At 39.6% G+C, this 14987-nt stretch overlaps 1 protein-coding gene across 4 annotated transcripts in view; it reads left to right on the plus strand.

Annotated features, from left to right (window-relative positions):
- The window catches only part of NADK2 (NAD kinase 2, mitochondrial), a 30222-nt gene that overhangs the window by 8556 nt on the left and 6679 nt on the right, over positions 1–14987 (plus strand). For 2 of the 4 annotated variants that reach the window (XM_015848480.3, XM_015848481.3), the window contains exons 2-8: positions 4272–4360; positions 4715–4803; positions 5982–6063; positions 7222–7305; positions 10364–10500; positions 11506–11584; positions 13515–13658. In XM_015848480.3, the coding sequence (XP_015703966.1) occupies positions 4272–4360; positions 4715–4803; positions 5982–6063; positions 7222–7305; positions 10364–10500; positions 11506–11584; positions 13515–13658 (704 nt within the window). Of the gene's footprint in view, positions 1–4271; positions 4361–4714; positions 4804–5981; positions 6064–7221; positions 7306–10363; positions 10501–11505; positions 11585–12336; positions 13393–13514; positions 13659–14987 lie in introns of those variants that run through there. The other 2 variants (XM_085529885.1, XM_015848479.3) reach the window with 2 other exon arrangements.

A 14987-nucleotide genomic window follows, 5' to 3' on the forward strand; every position in this document is an offset into this window, starting at 1 on the left:
CTGTGACAACTGTAAACCTGGGCTTCATCTGAAGGGTGGAACTTGCCAGCTTGTCATCACACAGAATGGCGGGAGTAGGACTTGAGAGCCGGAAGAGTCAGCTGGTGAGGTCCATCATGCGCCTGTCTGAACAGCAGGCCTGGAAATTAAGTCTGCAGAATGAGCTTGTCAGGTCGTCCAGCCATTGCCAGGCTTTCCAAGGATATGACTGCGTGTGCACTGACTGGAGTGTCTGATCTTTGCCTCCAGCTTTTTAAAAGTAAAAACGAGACAGTGGTCTGTCTGTGTTAGTGCTTTGGTATAGAAGAGCTCTTTTAAGAAGTCATGCTAGTAATCCCTTTGTGGCATTCACATCATGGGTATGAGGCAGGGCACAAGGCAGTGGGTACAAATGCAACCACAGGAGTGGAAGCATTCCATGATTCTATGAGCTCTCTATAAGGGCTGTGGATGCTTTTCAGGTTATTTGAAGTAATTACTTGAAAAGCTGCTAATACAAGTGTTCATGTTTGATGCACTTTGCTGTGGGTAGGCTGAGGCAGGCTTTTAAAGAAGGAATGAAGCTACAGATAAGCTGACTTTTAATCTGCAGAGCCTTGTGCGTATGAGCAGGGTTCATTATCTCCATAGATTTAGTTTAGCTGTTTAAGGGTAAAGCATTGACTTTTCATTTCTCTTGTAGATTATTGATGCTTACTTGATTTATTGTTGAATTCAAAAAGGAGGACTTTACACTTTTGATATCTATTCTGTAATGCTGATCTTTGTAAGAGGAGAAATATCCACATAAATTTTCAGCCAGTCGTCAGGGAGCTTATCTGAGCACTGCTTCTGCTTTCTGATCAGGCAGACTTGGTTCCCCAGCAGTTAAATTACCCATGCCTCTCTTTGCTGGTAACAGCAGTGAAGTGTTGGCTGTGGATGTGCCATTGATGATTATGATCACAAATGATCATGCAGAGATTCATTTCTTGCTCATTGTTCTGAGTCAGAAGCTTCCTTGTACTAAGCTGAAAGATCATTTGCTGACAAATCTGGCAAATGAATAAACAAAATTGCAAGAGTTTGTATGTCATGTGTGGAAGTAAATCTGTGAAATTAGCAGTTTGAAAAACATACACTGCAGTGTCTACTGGCCAGGCATAGAATCATGGAATCCTAAAATCACAAGGTTGGAAAGGACCTACAAAATCTAGTCCAACTGTCTTCCCATTACCATTGCTACCACAGCTACTAAACTGTATCTTGTTGCTCCTCATCCAGATGCCTCTCAAACACTGCCAGGCACAGCCACCTCCCTGTGCAGCCATTCCAGTGCCTGACCACTCTCTGAGAGAAGTTTTTCCTTATGTCTGATCTAAACCTCATCTGATACAACTTGTGGCCATTTCCTCGGGTCCTGTTTGTTGCCTGGCAGAAGAGGCCAAACCCCTCCTCATCACAACCTCCCTTCAGGAAGCTGTAGAGTGCAACAAGGCCTCCGCTGAGCCTCCTCTTCTCCAGACTAAACAATCTCAGCTCCCTCAGCTGCTCCTCATAAGACTTGTGCTCCAGACCCCTCATCATCGTTGCCCTTCCCTGGATACATTCCAGGGTCTCAGTGTCCTGTAGTGAGAGGCCCAAAACTGAACACAGTACTTGAGGAGTGGCCTCACCATTGCTGAGTACAGGGGGATGATCACCTCTCTGCTCCTGCTGGCCACACAGTTCATGTTGATTGTTTTCAAATAACTTAAAGATTAGCACAAGTCAGGGAGTCCTTGGCCTTATGTAAAAACATCAATGTATGTATCTATCTATCCTATACCCATGCATGAATATGTATTCAAAGCCATATCAGAAGATTTAAAAACATGAAGTTTTAGAACCAATAAAGTTAGCAGTGGGTCACAATTTCCATCATATATTTCTCTTTCAGATTAACTGCAAGCGCTTCCTATCTAATAAACTTTCTTCAGCTTGGACTGAAAAAGGCAGAGGATACCTGAGGCTTAATGACACATGGTGCTGAGTACAGGGGAATGGTAACTTCTCTGCTTCTGTTGGCCACACTATTTCTAATGCAGGCCAGGGTGCTGTTGGCCACCTGGATACACGGTCAGCACATGTTCAGCCAAGCATCAACCAACACTCCCAGGTCTCTTTCCTCTTCACAGTCAGCCAGTCGCTCAGCCCCAAGCCTATAGCTCTGCATGGGGTTATTGTTGACAAAGTGCAGGACCCGGCACTTGGCCTTCTTGAACCTCATCCCATTCACATCAGCCCAGCGGTGCAGCCTATCCAGATCCCTCTGAAGGGCCTCTCTACCTTAAGGCAGATCAACACCACCTCCCAACTTGGTGTCATTTGCCACCTTAATGAAGGTATACTTAATCCCCTCATCTAGGTTATAAGTGAAGATATTAAACAAGATGTGCCCCAGCACTGACCCCTGGGGGACACCGCTTGTAACGGGTTGCCAGATGGATTTTACTCCATTAACCACTACCTGCTGCACCCCAGCAAAGTGGTGCTAATAAGCGTAATGACCTGGAAGATTAGTGAAGGTGTTTAGGTTTATCTTTGCTCATGACCAAGCACAGCTGGCAGCTGCCTACACTGTTTGCCTGTAGTGCTGTTGATGGCATCCAGGCAAAGCCTAAGAGCCCTTTCTATTGGAGGAGGTTTCCTGACCCAGCTGTAAAACCAGCTGAGGATTTCATTTCTAGTAGGTATCAATCACTGATTCTAAACCCACTAAGCATGAGGGCGCAATTCCAGAACAGCCAATTCCATTCTTTTCTATAATTTCTAGAGCAGTTATCTTTGTGTGTGGCTCACAGTTGGATTTCTTGATGTCAGTTTTTATCAGACAAATAAAAATTAAATTTGTTGGGTATTGAACTGCAGGTAACTGTGATTGTCTTGTCTTGCCTGTCCTTCCTCCTTTGCTGTGGGAATCTGTGGTGTGGGAATCTGTATGAAAATGGGATTAGATTCAGCTGTCTGGCACTGCTTGTTCTTGGAAGGCAGTGCTGCCTTGTATAAAAGCACAGGAATGAATAGCTGGAAATGCCTTTTTAAAGTTTCTGGCACACACAAATTTCTCTACGCAAACTCAAGGAGGAATTTTTTTTCTGCTCTGCTGAATGTGAAAGGGAAATGATGACGGCATCATCCTAGAATACTTCAGGTTAGATGGAAGCTTAGGAGGTGATCTAATTTTGCTTACTGCTCCAAGCAGGATCTCTTCCATTAGCAATGTATTTGCTAACTCCTTTCACTTAATAGCATCTTTTTTTTTAGTAGAAAATGTCCAAATTCAGCATAATCTGCATATCTATATATATATACATATGCATACATACATATATATATGCATATGCATATTTGGCATACCAGCACCAAGTAAACAGCCTAAATAATGAGGTAGAAAATATATAGAGGGAGGTAGTGACTGAATTACTTGAATGGTAGTTTGTTGCAAAATAAAATAAAATAAAAATCAGATAATGAGCCATAGGCCTTACCTGCCTGCTGATTCCGGTCTTACCCATGTGAGCTTCTAAATGTTCACACAACCTAAAGTGTGCCCTGAGATGAAGTATTTAAATTATTTTGCTTCCAATAAGGATGGTTTCTCTTGTTACTGGTATGGTTTTGAAAAATTTGGACTATGAACAAAGGGTCAGTATTGAAGGCAGCAGTTGGCTTTACCTTAAGTTTAGTTTCGTTTTTGATGCAAGGGAAGGGCTACCTTTGTTACCACTTGGCAGTCTTCCATTTTAGCTCAAAAACAATTTGAAGGTTAATGCTATAAGTCTTTCAAAGATACCTGTTTTAATTAAGCTTTTTCTTGCTGCTTTTTTCATTTTTCGTATTGCTTTTTCTGTTGTCCTCTTTCTGATTATCACGAAGTTTAGGTAAATAGCTAATTACTTGAGTGCTTTCATCACATGTTAGTGGAGGATATTACTAAAATTGTCTTATGTAGATTTACACAGAGTCTAAATCACTTGAATTCAGGGAAGTGTCTGCAGTGGCATAGAGGTCTGTGTACTGTATCATTTGTATGATTGTGTGCAGCCCTGGAGGTTGATTGCTGTGACAATGTAATTGCTTTAATGTGGTGAATGTAAGCTGGCTGGGATGTATACTGAGATGTAACTAAAGAGACACTTACAAAAGCATGCGTATTTATAATGAGATAAAGTAGGCTTTATATAGCTTCTGTTTATATTAATCACTACACTAAATGCTCTTGATTAACTGTTCCATTTTCTGTCTTACAGCTTGCCTTGAAGGGATCTAATTATGCTGGTCTATTAGAGAGGCATCGCATTCATACGAAGAACGTGGAGCATGTTGTAGACAGCTTACGGTAAGAATACATGGATGCTGAGAATTTCAGAAGCAGTGCAACTGTACATAGGTTGTGTGAAATTATGTTAAGAAAGCTTTGTATGATGAGTATTAGTAAAAAATACTGAAAACAGGATGATGTGGATAGACAGTCATCCCTGAAACATCATGTGAACTAGTTTAGTTTGGTTAACTAACACACTGAATGATTATCTTGAAAACAGATGGAAAAAATAGAAAGCATTTGTGTGGGCATAAAATGTTTATAAGCCAAATGACAGTCTAAATAGTCCTTAGTTACATGTTAGTTTTCCAGAAGGATGTGACAAGAAACAATACAGGAAACATTCTGGCTTTTTCCTTCACTTTTCAGGAGTGAGAAGATAGAAGTCCGTCTTGTTAAACGTCGAGAATATAATGAAGAGACGGTTCGATGGGCAGATGCTGTTATATCTGCGGGAGGTATGACTGTGGAAATCAAGTATTTCATTGTGTTTTCATAGATGCGTTTTTCAAATGAAATTTGCAGTGTGTGAAGCATCTGGAGATGTTCATACCTTGGAAACAAATTCTCTATTATCTATAAAGTTGTAGCAGTAGGAAATAAATGTCAATGTGTGGCCACCTTGGATATGTTTTGTACTGGCTTGTGTAAAATGGTGGAAGTTGTTGATTTTTCTATTGCTTTCTACTGAAGAGGGTGCTTTTCTTTGATTACGTATAGCCCATCACCTCACTGTTTTTGAGAAATGTGAGGTGGAGACCAACAAACTACTGTTCCCTTCTCAAATTGTCTTTCTTTGTTTCACACATAATTCCTTTGACTGACAGATGCATCCATTTGGATAGATAGGTAGAGGTCTTAGGGATGTGTTTATACGAGAAGCACCCTAATAATACTGCTGTAGATTTCAGTGAAATCTTCAAAGTTGAATACTAAAATGAGGGTTTCCACTCATATTTCCACTGCCAGCTTGACTGTGGCAACATCCATCATGGTTATGAGAGAAGTGGCACATCAAAGACTTCCAGAGCTCCTGTCTTCTTGTAAAGACTGATTTGGATTGGAATTGTCCTTCTGTTTGACAGCAAACTATATTAACATCTGAAGAAAAAGTGGCATTTAAAGGCCTATACCTTCTCAGTTTAATGTGAGACTTTTTTCCAAACATGGATACATGGAGCCAAATAAGATCTTTAAATTATGCCTTCTGAGACGAAACTAAAGCTTTATTTATTTATTATTTTCATTCTTTTGATGGGAATCATTGTAAAATCTGGTATTGTTTCCTGGCTTCTGTGTTTTTTGTTTAGCATTATTTTCCAAGTAATTCTTTTTACTAGGTAATAAGCGTGTAGAGACTTCCAGAAATCTCTTTTCAAACTTTTTTCCAGTCACATTTGTTATCTTGAATGTAGATGGTGGTACTTTGCTTTAAAAATACCAGTAATTTTCTGCTCCCTTTCTTGGTGTGTGTGTGTGTGTGTGTACCTCTTAGGTACATACAGGTACATTTATATTTACATGGGTAAATACAGATAGGCGGGGAAGGTTCAAATGTGCTGCAAAACATGTGAGACTATTTGGATTGGAATGCCAGAACGAAAAGTGAAACTAACATCTCTTTGTTTTTCTGTAGGTGACGGTACAATGTTGTTGGCAGCCAGTAAGGTCTTCGATAAATTTAAACCAGTTATTGGAGTAAATACTGATCCTGAAAGGTAAAAACACACTGGGGAAAGCAGTGCTCCATTTAATATTGGGCATAATATGCATCTGTTTTCATGATGCATGTAGCATGCCTGTGGCATTTAGCAACATTTGTGTCTGATGTACTTGATTTGATAATAAAAGTTTTCAGAATGAGTTGTCCCCTCTAATCTGGGAGGACTAAGGTTTATTGGATAAGCATTATTCAGCTGCTTTCATATCAGTGTAGCAATACTTAGAGCTTGGTAACTTGTGTTACTGACCACAAGCTTGGGGCTGGAGGTGGTGGCAAAGTACTGAACAGAAAAGAGACCTAGATAACAAAAGCAACTAAGTGTGGTACCTGAACACATATTTAAAGAGAAGCATTCTTGTAAGATGCTGCCTCCTCAACCACTTAATGGCATTTATTTGTCCTCTATAAACTCTACCTAGCAGTAAGATTGCTTTGGGCAGGTGTATCCAGTGTATTAGTACTGCCCAGTTGATAGAGCCTTCGAATGGATGGCAGGTAAAAACTCAGAATTCACCCAGGCTCTGTCCGCTGGGATTTTCAGATATAGATTTTTGCTTCTGATATAATCAATTAATCAAATATTAGTAGGTAAGAAAGCAGTGGATAAAATATTATAATTCTTTAAATATCTTCTCTTAAAAATTTTTCAAATTCTGTGAATAAATTTTCTACAGTATCAAGTCTTAATAGCAAGGGTCATATAACAAGTGCCTTCAAATGATCAATTTCACTCATGAAACAGTAACTGTGTTTAGTTTTCTGGCTTGGACATGCCATTCATTTGATCTTGGGCAGGTCAGCTGCCTGTCCTGTATCACCAACTTGAGTTAAATATTGTTTCTAACTGGCAAAGTCTTTTAACTTTGAATTCCTTGCCTAGAACTGCAGTGACAAAAACTCTTTGTCAGTACACATTCTTACAGAATTGCTAGCTTAGCAGCCCCTTGTTAGAAGAACCCGGTGTATGCAACAGGAGCTGAAAGATGAGTGTGGTTGCTGATGTACTTTGCTTGCATAATACTGTGGGCTTATATAAGTAAAAAAGTCTTGCTCTGCTTTGTGTAACAAAAAAGGCTTTTTTCTTTTTCTTTTTTTAAGGTACCAGATATTGGTATGCTCATTTTCCAGTGTCTTTATTCCTTTTTGTTTCCAGATCAGAGGGTCACCTGTGTTTGCCTGTGAGATATACACACTCATTTCCTGAAGCGCTACAGAAGCTTTATCGTGGTGAGTTCAGGTATGATTCACTGATTTTTCATTTTACAATACCTTGATTGGATAATGCTTAATAATGTGTGATCTATAAAGGAACAAGTGACGCTTAGTAAAATCATAAAAGTTCAAATCATTAATTCTGTGTAAATGTTTACTGTACTGAAAAATGTGTTGTTAAGAGTGTTGCTGGACTGTAAAGTTGGCTACATGTTCCTGGCAGAAAAGGCATTTGGCAAGACCTTCACCAGTTGATTTTTCTCTTCTGACTTAGCAAATGCATGAACAAGGGACAGTAGTCCTATGGCAGGATGTGTTGCCTTATGTATTTCAACACTCAGAAACATTTGTAGTACAGTGGCTGGTAATGCTAATAGAAGCTAATGAAGCCTACACAGTTAGGAAATGGTCAGTTTGATGTCGATGGTTTTAGTGATTAAGGTACAGTGACTTAAATTTTGTTGCTAGAGTAGTCTAATTTTGTTGCTAGAGTAGTCTTAGGGAAAGCTTCTCTTTATTATAAAGGTAGCTTGATGCTATCAATACTAGATATTCTCAGAATAATTAAACTCGCTTGAACTAAGGAGGAAGTAATTTGAATGTTAAAGGACAAACTAGGGGAGAGTTTTTTGCAGTCTCCTATTTAAAAAGGGAGACAATGTTCTGCTCTCTTTGCTCTCTTTGCTCTCTTTGTTCCCTAGTCGTGCCTCCTACAGCATTAGAGTAAGGGCTTCAGATTTGGAAGCTCTTTTTATTTCATTTATTAGCTTCAGTTCCAAACCTGTTACACTGTATTATCTCTCATTCTGCTATTATATTTAATAAACTCTTTTTTTCTCCTAGCTTGTTGACACTGTTTTCCATGTCTAGGCCCATCACCTTTTTTTTTTTTTTCTTTTTTTTTTTCTCTTCCTCTGCTTCTTTTTCCACTGGGTGGGTCTGTGGGTCCCTTTACCCCCTTATCACTGAACTAGACTGAGAGAGGCCAAACTGACATGTGGCATGTTAACATTCCAGGAATATTTCTGTGATGACAAGCAGTCAAACAGAAGCAAGTCATTCACATTGTAATATATCACAATTGTTTTTTGTTCATCATTCTAGCATGCTTAATTTGTAGCTTGAAGCATTCTTGTATTTGTGCCATGAAAAATTCTAGAATGAGGTGAATATAGCTATCAGGTTTGATTAGACGTAACTGAAGGAGTTTTAGTAGTTGTTACTAAATGAAAAGGTACTTTTCAAATCAAATGTCCTAAGGCTTAGAAAACAGAAGCTTTTAACTTTCCATCTTGCTGAGTTGTTCAGTTAAAGCTGCTGAAGTCCCTTGCTAGTCTAGCCACTTGTTTTGTTGGATGCTGTGTTGAAATTTTCATTGCTTTGCTCCTGTTGTTGCTCTGACAGAACTACAGCCTCACCAGAGCAAAACAGAAAAGATCTTTCTGATTATTGTTTCAGAGTAAGTTTGAAAACTGATACTCCTAAGCAAGGACTTGAGTGGGTGTAATCTGATTTGTTTAAACATAAGGAAGCTTTGTACTTGGTGGAAACCTGGATCAACTTGTCTGAAAGAACTTCTGATGGCTCAGAGTTCCATTAGGATGGTGATGCATGTGTTGGAGGCTGGAAAGAGAGGGTGTGGGGTTTTTTTAAGCCTTATCCTTGAACTGTGTGGAAGTCACCTGAAGAATCTGTAAACATTTACTGCGTTCCATGTAACTACCAATCCATTTATAAAAGCCAATCTATATCAGACTACCTTTGTTTTGTGATGGTGAACAGTTTGGACATCTATGAATGCAAGCAAGCAGTGGTAAAAGTAGAGCAGGCATTGTTGTATAAATTCTTTAGTACTTGTTCTCAGACTCAGTGCATCAGTCATGCATTCAGAAATTAGGATCTCATTTTTTAAAAAGACACTTGTGTGTCAGTGCTGGGTCCAATCTTCTTCAGCATCTTCATCAGTGACCTGGATAAAGGGCAGAGTCCACCCTCAGCAAGTCTACTGGTGATACAAAGCTGGGAGGCATGGCTGATACATGGAAAGATTGGCAGGAAGGAACCTGATGAGGTTTAACAGAGCAAAGGTAGAGTCTTGCACCTGAGGAGGAATAACCACCCACATCAGTACTAATTAAACGATGACCTGGAGTGGAGCTCTGCAGAGAGGGACCTGGTGGGGGGAGTCCTGGTGGACAACAGGTTGGCTATGAGCCATCAGCATGCCCTTGGGGCAAAAAAAGGCCAATAGAATCCTGGAGTGGGTTGAAAGAAGTGTGTCCAGCAAGTCCGGGGAGGTGATCCTTCCCCTCTACTCTGCCCTGGTCGGGCCAGAATACTGTGTCCAGTTCTAGGCTCTGCAGTCAAAAAAGACAGGGATCTCCTAGAATGAGTCCAGTGGAGAGCCACAAAGATGTTTAAGGGCCTGGAGCACCTCCCGTATGAGGAAGGGCTGAGTGACCTCTGTTCAGCCTGGAGAAAAAGAAGACTGAGAGGCTCTTAACAGTGGTGTGTAGCGACAGAACAAGGAGCAATGGCCTACAACTTGTACATAGGAAGTTCTGTACAAATATGTGGAAGAACTTCTTTATGTTAAGGGTGATGGAGCACTGGAACAGACTGCCTAGAGAGGCTGTGGAGTCTCCCTCTATGGGAGATACTTAAGACCTGGCTGTACACCTACCTGTGTGATCTATTGTAGGGTAGCTGCTTTAGCAGGGAATTGGACTTAATGATCTTTTGAGGTCCTTTCCAGCACCCGTGATTCCACATGGTTCAGTATAATGTAACTTTTGCAGACATCTTTTGGTCAGTGTCATCTTATTTTACACATAAACAAAACATCAGCTGGCAATTTGGTAAGTGTAAAGTATTAACATTTTGATATGATTAACTTCATAAGTAGAGAAGTGATAATGGAAGCTATGAAACTTGAAATGGGACCTTGTATTTTGCCTTTAATCATAAGATGCTCTGCTTTGTGAATGAACTGGCAAAACTCTTGTGTCTTCAAGACTCTTTGATCTTAGCTAAATCTATGATGAATATTTTGGGTACTGATAAAAACTTTTCCCTTCTCTAAGGTGGCAGTGGCGACAAAGAATCCGACTGTATCTTGAAGGAACTGGTATTAATCCTGTCCCTGTAGATTTACACGAACAGCAGCTAAGCCAAGAGCAACACAGCAGAGCTCATATAAATGAAAGATTCCAGGATCAAAGTAGGTTGAAGTCTGTGACAGGAATGTAATCACTTTGCTGTGATAACTTTGAATGGGAGGCAGAGATTTGTAAGAGCTGAAGTCTGGTTTTGAGTCTGGTTACTGTGTTTGAGAAGCAGGAAGAGACAATACTTGTTAGCTCAAGATTCAGACTCTGGGTTTTTTAGATGGGAGAATGATCATTTTCTATATGTTTGTTCTGGACGTTTATGTTTAGAATTAGCTTTCAGTGTTAACAGTTTCAAGAGATTTCTTAAAATAGTATCACCTGCTGGCAGAATACCTCCGGCTGTTACTGAGTGGTGGCTCTTAGGATTCCTTGGGGTTACCATAGGAACAGTTTACCGTGAATTTGGCTGCTCCACATTGAAAGTGTCTCTGCACATACTTCACTTCTTCTGAATTTGAGGTAGATTACCTCACAGTTGAAAAGTAAGCTGTCACTCTGTCTGCAAGCAAATGAGAAAAGACAGGTGACAGTTTCTTCCTGGGTAATTCCTAGGTCATCAGATGCCTTCAACTATTTTCTTTATGCTGGACTGAGAATTCAAGAGCCTCATTTATCCAGTCCTGTATTTCCTCACTGAGAAATCCTGTCCATTATGAAATATTTGTTAACCCCCTTAAATTACCTGTGATATAACTTCTAATTCTTTGAACATAAATTAAAACATCTATTAAGTCACTGTCATTGAGTTCAGGCTAGAAGAAGAGATGATCAGTCTGGCTGCCCATTGGTTCTCAGGCAAAGCAACGTCTGAAAATGTGTGGCATTGGTTTACTGACCTTGGTTTAATTACTTGAAGATTCCACTAAAGGACTATAAGTAGGTATAGACTATACTGGTGAAAAAAGCGAGTCCTTGAGTTGAAAATTGGACACTGAGAACCAAGATCTAAATGCAAACCCAGGCAGTAAAGTGTGCCTTCCAATGGATCATGGGTTGTTTTTCAAATTCTAGACTTTGGAGCCATGATTTAACATGGTTCTTTTCAATATCTGCAGGATCTGATGTTTCTGGTCCACATCTTTTACCAGTGAGAGCACTCAATGAAGTCTTCATTGGGGAATCTCTTTCATCCAGGTATGCTTCATTGTTTTTTGTTGCAGCTTGGCACAACTGACTTCATTTTTTTTATGACACTGTAGTGGGCAATCACTGATGATGTCTTTGCTGTCTAATTTCTGCTTTAGCCCATCAATCTAAAATCCAGTAGGTTGGATTGCTGCTATTTATGAACTGTGTACTCAGAGATTAAGTGCAAAGTGCGGTGCTGTAAGCATCTGTTTTTCCACTTTCCAGTCTGGTCATTCTCTCCTCTGTTTTTCTTGTCTGTTATTTTCTTGGGTAGCTATTAACTAATCACATACTTTCACTTACTGTCTTTACTATGGACTAAAGATTTCAAAAGATAACTTTTAATTGTCTAGTCTTCTGCACTTCTTAAATATATTTCCACTAGCCTAGCATGACCAAACTGAGATACTTATCATAACTTCTTTCCCCGTCTCTGTATTTAGAAGCCCTGCATTTGGCTGAAACCTTGTTATTGCAGGAAAATGTCCTTGTCTAAGAAGACAGTTTGTATCACATAATGGTACTGCATTATGCAATGTACTTTCATGACTGTCCTTTCTGAAGATAAATGCATTTCTGCTAGCCAAATGATAACAAGAAAGATATGGGGAATATGATTGGGGCTGGAAGGAGTTAAAACATGATCCTCAGTCAGCGCTTCACCAAACTTTTACTTGTATTTTATATCCTTTTACTCTGTATTTATTTATTATTTTTTAAAAAACTTTAGTGTGTAACATCTTCTTGTGTTTGTACAGTGCCTGGGACACTGTGATTGCTGCTGGAAACAGTATAAATGTTCCATGAGTGCTTTATCTTCCATCTGGACTGCAGCCTCAGACTGGCAGAAGGAATTAGTCTCAAACAGATACATATGTTGCTGTCTACTAATCAAATATAATTTTATCAGGATTCTAAAAGGTTTATTGAATGTTCAATGACAGAGGAACACAAAGCTGTTTTCCAACACTTTACAATAGCCATCTACACCTGGATGTCGTAAATACTTTGTGTTCCTTAGTTCAGTGTATTTGAGAAGCAATGAAGAACACAGTGCCTGCCGGAACAAATCTCTAGTAATAAATCTTGTGTTAACAGGACTTGAAGACTTCAATATTGATGTCACACAGATGGGTTTCATTTTTAAGGCTCAAATGCTGCATAAAAGGAGAAAACATTAGGTGCATCTTCCAAATGTCAGTTAAGAAAACAAAAAAGTATTACAAGTTTTGCATTCTTAGTTTGTCCAGACCAAAACATCAATCACTAAAACTCAGTAAACTTCTATGAAGAAGTTTAGTTATGCTGAAAACAGTGATTGGGATGTGTTTCCAAGGGGTTATTTATCTGAGGACTGTATCGTACTATTTCTATTAAGCATCAACAACTGTAGCTCATAAATATGTCTGGAAGTTCTGAAGGATATGGAGAGAGATTGATTGTAATAGGCCTAAGATGAGGAATCCTCTGATACATCAGTAATACCATGCAGAATGATGATTGTGCCCCAAGATCAAGAATTCAGCATGAAGCCATGCTGTTATTTACTCTTAGAGTTCCCTGATGTACTTTTGAGACCCAGTCACAGCATAAGCACAGTTTATGCAGTAGTTCAACAATTATACAAGGAAGGTAATGTATTTGCAGTTCTATTCCTAAGTACAGCAAACCCTGCTTGTATACAAAGTCACTGCCAAATGATCCAGAGAGTTCTTCACATGAAACTGAACAGTAGATGTGGCTGCAAGGAAAACTGCCTAAAACTTCATGCTGCAAATTGCTGCTGTCCATTATAAAAACTGCTATAAAACTGAGTGAAAAGTGGTTAACAAATTGGAAGTACTCGGCAACGCCTTTGAAATTGTCATCCAGATTTGAAAATATCCCCCCTAAATTTTTATGTGCCTGATAAGGCTGTGTGTTCTGTCTTATTCAGGGAGAACTTTAAGTCCTGCAAACCCAGTTTTAAATTCTCGCTTCATAGGGCCTCCTATTATGAGATATCAGTTGATGATGGTCCTTGGGAAAAGCAGAAGAGTTCAGGGCTCAATGTGTGCACAGGAACAGGATCTAAAGCATGGTAAGTACATGCCGCTGCTTTGACATAAAATATTGTTTCAGATAAACTAGATTGGCTTGTTTTGCTGAAGCATACTGTCCATATTAAGACGCTGCTGAGCAATGAGCAACGTGTAAATCAGTTATGTCCAAATAGTGTCACTGTTAGACATAGTTTGAAGCTGTTTTGCAGTTTTTATGAGAATTTCTCCCTTATAGGTATGGTGAGAAGAAGCGAAAGGATGAGGAGCTGAGGGGTTGAGACAAAAGTGGAAGTTTGTGTGACCTCTCTAGAGAAGAGAAGTTGGGGATGTTGAGGGAGAGATCCTGCTCTGCTTGGCAGGTTGCTCTGATCTAGTCTCGTTGGTTCAAATTAAACTGCTTAGATAAAGAAACTCAGAAAACCTCTATGAAGAAGACTGAAGCAATGGGAAAACTTGTACTTAAGTATTCTCTGGCACATCTATTTTTTCCATTCTCTTTCCAAGTCTCTTTCAAACGTAACTGAAAAGGCACCATTTTTTGTCCAAAATATTCTTCTTAGGTGAAGAAGCGTGAATCCAAGCAGAGCTGTACTAACGTAATCAGAGGAGTAGATTTTCTTAGCAGCAGTTTAAACAAGCTGCAGTGCTGCATGCAAATCTGATCAATTTTGTTTTCTGTGCAGGGAGAGAGAGTTAGAAATTGGGCTATCCTTATCATTTCAGGTTGTACAACAAGCTGGATTTTTGTGGCAAGCTAAGGTGGACTAAAAGAAGCTTTTAATGAAATTAGAAAAATGAATATTCATGTTGTAACCATGGTTACAGGGCTTTACTATTCATTGTGACTCAGAATCTTGTATTCAGTCAGCATAACCTTGTCCTGGAGGCTGCCAAGAACGAAACTGGCAGATTGCTAGAACTTTCCTACTGTTTGGTACCTTGGGAACATACAGTTATAGTTCAGAAGCTGTTCTTATGCATTTCATTTGCTTATGTGTTTTCTACTGAGCAATCTCAGCAGAGGATTCCAGGGTTCCATCCAGATTCCAAGATCTCCCATCTTCATTGCTGTATAACTGGTGTCTGGTTTAGGGGCCTCACTCTGAGATTTCAGAGCTCCTCAATCTGTGAGGCATTTACATTTAAATGTCCAAGTACTTCTTCAGCTACCACGTTAGCTGGTTAGGAGAGAGAACAACCATGCGTCTCGTTTTCTCCTCAGCATTTGTTCAGGTTTGTAGGCTGGTAAGTGTAAGAGGAACCGCTGTGGAAAAACATCCATGGCATTTCTGTAGTGTGTCATGTGAACGTCTGTTGCATTCTAAGGTTTTACAGCCATAACTGAAGCCGTGTACTGAGAATTGTAA

This window comes from Coturnix japonica, chromosome Z (assembly GCF_054131305.1).
Source record: "Coturnix japonica strain WE chromosome Z, WE-NBRP24, whole genome shotgun sequence".
Classification (NCBI taxonomy): Eukaryota; Metazoa; Chordata; class Aves; order Galliformes; family Phasianidae; genus Coturnix; species Coturnix japonica.